Raw genomic sequence first — 10,235 nt, 5'->3', positions numbered from 1 at the left:
ATCTCTTTCCAAAGCCTGGAGCCCCCAGGTACCACTCCCAACTCCTGTATCAGTCTCCTCTCAAAAAGCCAGATAAGGTGTTCCTGAAAGTGGACCACCATGGAGAATGTTGACTGGGAATTGGGGATCAAACTTGAGGGGAACTATTGGGGTTAGGTAATGCCCGCCCCCCAACACACAAAATAATGGCTTCTGGAGGGACTGCTCAGTCTGGGATAGGAGCCCTTCGGAAGGGTCCACTGTATACAGCTCGGATTTTGGTAAGCTTTGATTAAATTCAGAGGGAGGGATGTCACAGGGGAAAAAAAAAAAAGCCTGGGAGTCTCCCCAGCCAGCCTGTTCCCTGGGCATTCAATTACTTTACTCTCTCAGATGCACAGAATTGAGTTGACCATACTCCTCAGTTCTTGGCACACTGTATCATCATTGGTTCATATGAGGCCCTTATATTTTTTATTTCGTTTTGTTTTGTCCCCTTCATCACCCATCCCTGATCCCATGTCCCCTTCCACATAGGCACCCACTCTCGTGTATTTAACGTACCGTCCTTCCAATCCACCGTTCATGTGTTTATTTACATATATGTGTATCTGTGAAAATGTATGGTATTGTTATGTGTTTTAATTTACATAAACAGTATTGTACTATAAATCTTGTTCTGTTTCTTTCTTCACTCAACATTCTGTTTTTGAGAGATCCAGCCATGTTGCCGTATGTAGACCTAATTCATTCTATAACATGGTCCATCTTATACATGTATCACATTTTTCTTATTCATTCCCCTGGGTGATGGGTCTCTAGGTTGCCTCCAATCCTCTGCTACCACAAGCCTGCAATGGGCAGTTTCCTACATGTCTTTTTAGGGACTCCTTATTTAGAGGAGAGGAAACAAGCTCAGAGAGAGGCAGTGATTTGGTTAGGGTTTAAGTGAGGAGCAGATCCTTGACGCGAATCCCACACCTAAGCCAGAACCCCACCACCATGCCTCACGAGAGACCATCCAGCTGGCTCCCCAAAATCTAAAATATAATTTAAAACAGCATACACTGAGGAAATGGAAAGGATGGGAAGGAGAAGTATGGAGTCGATGAACACATAGAAAGTCCTAGAAAGATCTAGCAGATGAACTGAATCACAATCATTTTCATGACGCAGAGGAAGTTACTTTTTTTGGTGCGATTATTATTGCTAGAGCTATTGTGCAGAAATGGGAAACGCCACGTCAAAACCTGGCCCCAAACAAAAGACCCTCGATTTCTAAACCCCAGGCTCCTTGAGTGCCCCCTGAGCCGCGAGGAGCCGCCTCCGAGTTCGCCGCCGCAGGGGCGAAAGCCAGGGCTGGGGCAGGGGCAGATTTAAGAAGTGCGTAGTTGCTGACGGGGAGGGGAGAGGAGGAGGAGAACGACAGCGAGGCTCTCGAGTCTATCTGAGCACATCCTGCTCACTGCTTGCGCTTGTTTTTTGTTTTGCGTTTGGGTCTTCAGAACCACTGGTACTTATCCCATTGGATAAGACGTCGGCAGGGTGAGGTAGAGGGTCTTCTTCCCTTCAGCTCTCCCCGAGGCCAATAGTCCTGCACCGTCTCTAAGGTCGCTAAGGGAGGTGGCCCGGTGATTGGCGGGCCCGAGGATAGCCAATGGGAAAGTGATGAGGTGCGGTGTTGGCAAGCAGATTGCGTGCGAGCGGGCAGGGGGCGGGGGGCCGCGAGAGCAGCCGCGGCGGCTGGCAGCCAATGGAGAGGCGGGATGGCCCCTGGCGTCAGCGAGGGGGCGGGGTCTGGCGCTTGGCGCGGAGGGAGTGGGGCAGGCGCTGTGGGAGGGAGCGCCAGAGCGAGGCTGAGAGCAGAGCTCGTCGCGTGAGGCGCGGCTCTGCTTCAGGTGTGACAGGCAGCGGCGGCCTGGCTGAGAGCGAAGGGGTGAGCGCGAGCCCCTGAGCTGTGCGAACGCGGTCACCATGGACGGCCCGGATGAGGGGCCTCCGGCCAAGGCCCGCCGCCTCAGTAGCTCTGAGACCCCTCAGAGCGAGCTGCCGCCGCCGCCGCCGCCACCGCCGCCGCCGCCTCCACCTCTCTTGCGCCTGCCCCTGCCTCCACCTCAGCAGCGCCCGAGGCTCCGGGAGGAAACCGAGGCGGCACAGGTGCTGGCTGACATGAGGGGGGTGGGACTGGGCCCCGCTCTGCCCCCGCCGCCGCCCTATGTCATTCTGGAGGAGGGGGGAATCCGCGCGTACTTCACCCTGGGGGCTGGGGGTCCCGGCTGGGAGCCCGCGATCGAGTCAGGGTACGGGGGGACGCCCCCTCCCACGGAGAGCCTGGAAACGCTTTCTCCCTCGGAGGTTTCTGGGGGAAGCCTGGAGATTGACTTCCAGGTGACGGAGCCCAGCAGCTTTGCAGGAGAGAAGGCCCTAGAAACCTGTAGCGCAGGGGGGCGGGGGTACCAGAGGTTAGCCGGTCCAAGGGGGAGGGAAGAGACCATCATCATCGTGGAAGACGACGACGAGGATGAAATGGAAAGTGTGAGGAAGAGGAGGAGGAGGAGGAAGAGGAAGCCCAGGAAGGTGAAGAGGGAAAGCCGAGAGAAGAATGCCGAGAAGATAGAGTGTATCCTGCAGGCGCTGGAAAACATTCAGCTGGACCTGGAGGCGGTGAATATCAAGGCGGGCAAGGCCTTCCTCCGTCTCAAGCGCAAGTTCATCCAGATGCGAAGACCCTTCCTGGAGCGCAGAGATCTCATCATCCAGCATATCCCAGGCTTCTGGGTCAAAGCAGTATCCTTGTCATCTATATTCATGGGCCAGGAGCCCATCACCAGAAATGGGGGGCGGTGGGGGGGAGGGACAGGCTGGGTGAAAGGGTGTGGGGGCGGGCCCCTATTGGAAGAATGACGAGGTCTGGTGGAGGAGGGATGGAAGGAGTGTGGCAAAACATCAGAGAAGCTGGACTGGAGATGGTGAAGGGGGGAGGGGGCAACACAGCATAAAAATTGGACCACAGATGGGAAAGGGGGAGAGGAGGAGCATAGCATAAAAGAAAATGGATCACAGACGGTGAAAGGGGGAGGATAGTAGAGGGGCACACAGCAGAAAAATTGGACCAGAGATGGTGAAAGGAGGAGGGGAGGGTCACACAGAAGATAAACTGACTCAGAGACAGTGAAGAGGGAGGAGAAGGGCACACAGCAGAGAAATGGCCCAGAAAGGGTGCCCAAGTCACACATGGCTGTGCAAGCCTAGGTCTCTGCTTAGATACTAGGCAAACCCCAATCCTGGCTGGAGAGGACGGGGCTAGAAAGGGACTGGAGCCCTGAAGGATCAGGAGAAGGAGTAGCTAGGAATGGAGAGAAAGGAGTTAAATGAAGGAAAGGGAAAAATAACAAGAATTCACTATTGGTGATAAGCTTATCTCTAGGGGACCATGCAACATGTTAGGAACACATGGATTTAACATCCTAATAGAATTATATGGACACAGACCCTTGGCATTCTCAGTATCACATGATCACAGGCGCTCAGTACCCAGGCACAGTATTATGTGGCCACAGGTCCTCAGTACATAGACCATAACATCACCTGGACACAAACCCTCAGACTCAGATACACAACATCATGTGGACACAGACCCATAACACCCAAATATATATAACATCGTGTGATGACAGGCCCTCAGCAACCAGATATAGCACCATTTGCACATGGGCCTTCAGCCCCCAGACACACAATGTCTTGTGAACACAAGCCCTCAGCACCCAGAGACACAACATCACTTGGACATAGACTCCCAGCACCCAAACACACGGCAAATATGAACCATGGCAAGGCCACTTAATACAGAGGTTTGACATTTTATAAACATAGGCTCTTACCACACAGACAGTATCATGGGAATAAAAGTATGGGTCATGTCCCATTGACCACAAAAGGAATTCTCCTTCTCCAGCCTCTCTTTTGTTCAGCCCTGCCTAGCCCTGACTGGCCTTCCTTCCCTCCTTCTCATTGAACAGTCACTCCTTGACCTAAACTGCTCCCTCCATCAGTTCCTCAACCACCCCAAAATTTCAATCTTGATCAACCAACGTGATGAAGACATTTTCCGCTACTTGACCAATCTGCAGGTCAGGCCAAAGAGATATCTTTTCTACCAGGACCGGGCAAGGAATCTGGTCCTTGGAGGTGAGGGGAGGTTGGGTGGGAGGGGTCACAGTGTGGTGGGAATTCCACCATTACCCCCACCCTGAGCAGGTACAGGATCTCAGACATATCTCCATGGGCTATAAAATGAAGCTGTACTTCCAGACAAACCCCTACTTCACAAATATGGTGATCGTCAAGGAGTTCCAGCGCAGCCGCTCGGGTAAGAGGCAGTCCCAGAGCAAATTCATGCCCCCTGCCCCATCTATCCTTGTCCAGTGCCCTCTCCATAGCCTCCTTTCCCCCCCAGGCCGGCTGGTGTCTCACTCCACCCCAATTCGCTGGCACCGGGGCCAGGAACCTCAGGCCCACAGGCACAGGAACCAGGATGCCAGCCACAGCTTCTTCAGCTGGTTCTCAAACCATAGCCTCCCAGAGGCTGACAGGATTGCTGAGGTGGGGCCCCTCCTGGCATTGCCAGGGAAGGCCTTGCTAGCTTGCCCCTGGGTGCGTGGGGTATTGGGAGTAGGCTCTGTGACATGTACTCAGCTTTGTTCTCCCTTCCCCTGTCTCTTTCAACAGATTATCAAGAATGACCTGTGGGTTAACCCTGTGCGTTACTACATGATGGGAGAAGGGGGCTACAGGGCAAGCAGAAAGAAGCAAGAAAAGGAAGAAAGGTGATGGTGGGGGTTGGTGGCTGAGAGGTGGTTTGTTAGGGGTGGGGCAAAGACTAGGCTAGTGTCACACAGTATTTGTAGAGCCAACAGGGACCTTTGAGATAATCCAGTCCACTATGTTTTACAAGTGGGGAGTGATGCCCAGAAATGGGGTGTGATCGGCCTGAGGTTATGTAGTCAGGGGCAGAAATAGGACTCTCCCCACCTAGCCTCGTCCCTGGGAACCCCTGTAGCCTACTGCCTCCCCAGTTGCTTACCACCTTTCAGTGTCTGCTCTGGGTACACCACCTCCCACCAACCCTATACTCAACCCCAGGCTTCCCCACAGTAAAAACAGGGATGAATATGAGGTGGTGATCGTGGAAGACTCCGATGACTGTCACATCATGGAAGACATTACTGGAGAGACTTCAGACAGTGATGGTATCACCGACAATGAGACCATTCATGACATCAAGATCTCTGACTTCATGGAGACCACTGACTGCTTCGAGACCACTGACAATGAGATAACTGACATCAGCGAGAGCCTCTGTGACAGCGAGTGCCCTGACCACAATGGGAGCATTGACAGTGAGACCACTGACAATGAGAGCCCCAATGACAACGAAACCACTGATAACAATGAGAGTGCTGATGACAACGAGACCACTGACAACAATGAGAGTACCGATGACAACAATGAGAATCCTGATGACAACAATGAGAACCCTGATGACAACAATGAGAACCCTGAAGACAACAACACTGATGACAATGAAGAGAACCCTGATGACAACGAAGAGAACACTGATGATAACGATGAGAACGCCGATGGTGACGAGAACACCATTGGTGATGATGAGAACCCCAAAAGTGGCAATCACAGCAGCAACGGCAGCAACCAGGACAGCAGCGACAGTGACAATGGAGACAATGACGGCAGTGATATTGAAGATAACGATGGCAATGAAGGTGACAATGAAGGTAGTGATGATGATGGCAATGAAGGTGACAATGAAGGCAGTGATGATGACGACAGAGACATTGAAGACTATGAGAATGACCTTGAAGACTCTGACAAGGATCACCATAACAGCGCCAACCAGGATGACTATGAGGACGAGGTAGAGAACATCTCCGTAGAAGAATCATCAGTGGAAGAAGAAGAGGAGGGCAGTGAGGAAGGTGAGCTAGACCCTCACCTCTTGTCTTACCTCCTTTCTCTTCTCTCAGAGAAAATCTGCCCATGGTCAGAGTATCAAGGCATGAGCACAATCTGCTCTTGTAGAGAAAAGAAAAAAGCATTCTGAGTAAGTTTTTAAACAGAGCAAGGTCAGGGAACATTTAGCTCACAAATGTAACAAAACCAAAACAAATTTCAATTCTTGGTGATGGGTAGATAGGTTGTAACAGAGCACAAGACAAATGAAGCAGAGAGAAGAGATAGGAGGCAGTGGGTGATATACTAAGTAAGACAGGTTCTCACACAGAGAGAGGGAAAAAAATGTCAAACATGTTGCAATTCAGCACACTCTGTACCCAGCCCTGGCCTTCTGGGAACTCCCAGGCTTGTTTGGGGGGCTGGGGGTGAAGTGAACAGTGTGCTCAGTGAGTCCAGAGGAGGGAGGAGCTAATTCTATCTCCAGAATCAAGAAGGAGAGAACTAGAGAAAAGAAGTGACATTTGAATTGGAGGCTGTCTTCACATTAAGGAGCATTATGGGGCATTCCTGGTGGAAGGGATCAAATGAAAAAGAACCTGGAAGGGTGAAAATGCATAGTATGTTGGGCAGGGTTTCCCAAATTGTCATCTGAGGACCCTTCACTGGTTCCAAAGCTGCTCACAAAAAGGTTCAGTGGTCAAATATGTTGGGGAAATACTGCATACAATAATATCCTTATGTAGAGTCACATGTATGTTGGCACCTTAAAGGCTCTGATAAGTCCTGCTCTAAGAAACCTATTTAAACATTGTGGAAGTCAGCATTTCCCAAACATCTTGATCACAAAGGCCATTGTTCACTGTCCACCAAAGAATACATTTTGGGAAATGCTGAAGAAGGGTTGCATATGGGGGGTTGAGGGAGAAGGCAGTATTTAAGGTGACTGCTAGGTTTGGTTCTGGCCTGGATGACTGGCCAAAGGAGGCACCATTTCCTGGGATGGGGAAGGGCGTCGTGGTGGGATTGATGGGATGCAGGGAGGAACATGGAGTTGGAAGGGCTTGTTGGGCATAAGGTACGGGCGGCTTAGAGGCAAGTGGTTGGTGATATGCCTGGGAAGTCAGAAATTGTAAAGAAAGGAGATAAGCCAGAGCAGAATCCTACCTCTGGATTCTGGAGCCAGTTAACATTAATTGGGTCCAATTAACATTAATGAAGTATTTACTATGTTGCCAGGCACTATTCTAAGTGGTTTTCTTGCTTTGACTAATTTAATCCTCACAGCAACTCTTATGAGGTAGGTACTACTAATCCTTTTATAGATGGGGAAACTGAGGTTCTGAGAGGGTAGAGTTAGGAGGAGCACTAGGTCGTGGAACATTCTGAGAAGGAGGGGATTGTCACCGGTGTCCAGTGCTCCTGAAAGGTCAAGTAAAATTAGGACTGGGATGTGTCCATTGGATTGGGGGCTGAATAGATCATCTGTGGCCTTGGAAAGAGTAGTTTCAATGGATTGGTGGGGGTAGAGCCAGACCACAGTAGGAATGGGAAGGAAATGAACAGGGGTTAAGGCAGTAGAGTCAAACCTTGGCTAGGAAGGGGATGGCAGAAGGCGGACAAGGGATATGTTTGAGCCTGGCTGTAGGCAGGCAGATGGAGGAGAGGCAGCCCCCTGGGGTAGGTGGAAGGTGCAGGAAGACCAACCACTCCTGGGGGTTTTGGCCATGGAATCCCTGGCAAACTTCCATTGAGGGCACTGAGGAAGGAGGAATTGAATGAGCGAGTAGACACAATCTAGACATATTTCTAGGTAGGGAAACGGAGAGAATTGCTGGCCCCATACCCTCCTACTCGGTGGCATCTCTTCTTTCAGAGAAGGGGAGGCAGAATTATCTGTACAACCCTAGGGTGGGAGCCGGGGTGGGGAATTGGGCTGAAGAAGACAGACTGAGGCCTATTTGGATCAGACTGGGGAGAAAGAGAGAGGGAGCTGCCTCTGGATGAACAGAAGTTCTATTTAGCTGAGGTCAGAGCTCAGGAAGAGACACACGTTGCATACAGGGGGTGAAAAAGCTACTTTTAGAGATGTATCAATTTTGATAGGACAGAGGCATCCCACTCTGCCTTCCTGCTTCCCTCCCACTTGCCCTTACTTTCTGGACTTGAGTTCACACAGACTTGGCTGCTTGTTCCAAGCAGAGGCTTTTGGCGAATGGTCCCGCCCCTCAAAAGCCCTGACTATGGACTCTGTTCCCTGTTAAGAGTGACATCTACCTGTCTACCTAACCATCCTCCTCCATTTTTCCCTCCTTACTTCTCTCTCCCCTGTACAGGCAGTGAACAAGAAGGTGAGGACAGTGATGATGAGGAAGGAAGCGAGGAGGAGGAAGGAATCGAAGAAGACTCAGAAGGAGGGGAAGACTCAGAAGACTCCGACATGGAGGAGGTGCTTCAAGTCCCAAACCCTTGGGCCAACCTGGGGAAGAGGGGCAAAACGGGATAAATGTCTTACCTTTGCGGGGGCTGCCTCTCTGTATCCCTCTCCCCCTGCCCCATTTGCCCTCCCTATCAGCTAGGGCCGAGCGGCCCCATATTGCACTTCTGGGGGATGACTGACTTCGTACACGGGTTTAAAGATTATTTTTATGGTTTAGTAATTGCAGAGTTCTTATTTTGGGCGGAGGGAAAGGGGGATTCCCCCTTCCTTTTGGCCCTCCTCTCCCGCAGGCTTCTGTGTGCTGCTAAACGTATTTATTGTGATGCCTTGGTCAGGGCCCCTCTATCCCCCTCCTCGTGCTGTGTGGAGTGGACACCCTTGATCCCAAAGCGGGGAGGGCCGCTGTGGCCTTGGGGGTCTCTGCCGCCACCCTGTTCTCCCGTCTCTTTCCCTCCATCCCTCGCCCTTCCCCGCTGTGCCCGCTAGCCCGCCTCGGTGTCTATGCAAGGCCGCTTCGCCATTGCGGTATTCTGGTCCCCCTCCCCCAGAAGTCCCGCCTCGTTCCCTGTGAACCCTGGTAATCCTAATAAAATTCTGAGCAAATTCAGAGTGCTGCTTCGAGTCTTTTGTCCCATTCGGTGCGCGGTCCCCAGCAGCCAGTCTCCCTTCCCACAGGCCCGCAAGTAGTCGCCTCGCCTACGCAGTGGCCTGCAAGATGGTAGTTGCTGGGGGTGGGGGTGGCTGGCTGGGGGCGAGCTCCGCGGGACCGCAGAAATGTTGCGTCAGGCCAATGCGGACCATCCTGGCCAATGGCAGGGCGAGGCCGAGGAAGCCCCTCCCTCTCCGGGCGGCCGCAGCAGACCCAGGCAGGTGGCAAACAGCATCCCACGCCTTCCCCTCCGCGCACGCGCACAGGAACGCCCTGGGCCCTAGAACATCCATTTATTCAGTGATTCATCTTTTTATTTATCGTGCGTCAAACCTTTCCTCGGGCCTAGTATGAGCTGAGTGTGGGGGAACCAGAGGAATCCATTTTTCTTGCTCGCATGTAGTAAAATAAAAATGATACCGGTCGGGACTTAACAATCCAATAATGCCGGAGTGCTCTCTCGTCTTAGGAAGGGGGTGTAGGATCCCTGGAGCTGGACCTGGGAGAGAAGGCAAGAAAAGACAGCCCAGGCTGGGGAGTTTGCATAGAGATAAAAGAAAAGCAAAGGAAAATTACTATGTAGCTGTGTGACCGGCGGGGGGGGGGGGGGGGGGGGGGGGGGGGGAGTTGGGCGTCTGAAAGGCCCAGTGGCTTTAAATTTTGGATACAGTAACTTTATTTCCACGGACACCAGAAAAACCTCCCAGATTCTTTCTGGATCATAACGATAATTTACACAGATATCCAGGTATGTCTTCTGTAATATACCTCCCGAACTTTCCATCCAACGCCCTTACTTTGCTGGAAGTCTTCAGACTGGGTCAGATTTGCGTTTTACAGAATGCCCTCTGCTGGCTGCCCGGAGCATGGATTGGAGGGAGGGAGAGCAGTGAGGAAGCTGACGCTATACCTAAGGTGAGAGTGGCGTGATGGGGGCAATAATGGAAGGTTTTTAAAATAAATTTTTTCTTTTAGAAGTTTTAGATTTACAGAATTATCGCAAAGATAATACAGAGAGTGTCCGTATACCCTAAAGCCAGTTTCCCCTATTGTTAACATCTTACATGTAGTATGATACATGTAGGTGGCTCCGTGGCGCAATGGATAGCGCATTGGACTTCTAGTATGATACATGTGTCACAACAAATATCAATACATTATTATTAACTAAATTCCATATTTTGTTCAGATTTCCTTAGT

At 51.4% G+C, this 10,235-nt stretch overlaps 1 protein-coding gene across 3 annotated transcripts; it reads left to right on the top strand.

Moving 5' to 3' along the window:
- Positions 1-1,832: 1,832 nt before the first annotated feature.
- On the top strand, positions 1,833-8,995 carry TSPYL2 (TSPY like 2). 3 transcript variants are annotated; one of them, XM_027099904.1, is made up of 7 exons: positions 1,833-2,766; positions 4,032-4,109; positions 4,237-4,348; positions 4,436-4,581; positions 4,708-4,805; positions 5,134-5,972; positions 8,283-8,995. In XM_027099904.1, exons 1-7 carry the CDS (start codon positions 1,954-1,956, stop codon positions 8,450-8,452), a joined length of 2,256 nt encoding a protein of 751 aa, XP_026955705.1. In that variant the 5' UTR covers positions 1,833-1,953; the 3' UTR covers positions 8,453-8,995. The 3 variants fall into 3 exon arrangements, with proteins under 3 accessions (XP_026955705.1, XP_026955704.1, XP_026955706.1); XM_027099903.1 differs by having other exon boundaries at positions 1,838-2,766; positions 3,999-4,109; XM_027099905.1 differs by having other exon boundaries at positions 1,839-2,136; positions 3,999-4,109.
- The last annotated feature ends 1,240 nt before the right edge of the window (positions 8,996-10,235 follow it).

This window comes from Aethalodelphis obliquidens, unplaced genomic scaffold (genome assembly GCF_003676395.1).
Source record: "Aethalodelphis obliquidens isolate GAN/ISIS:26980383/991018 unplaced genomic scaffold, ASM367639v1 scaffold147, whole genome shotgun sequence".
In the NCBI taxonomy this organism is placed as follows: domain Eukaryota; kingdom Metazoa; phylum Chordata; class Mammalia; order Artiodactyla; family Delphinidae; genus Aethalodelphis; species Aethalodelphis obliquidens.
The sequence above is the reverse complement of the archived record's forward strand: the minus strand, read 5'-3'. Positions and strand labels throughout refer to the sequence as shown.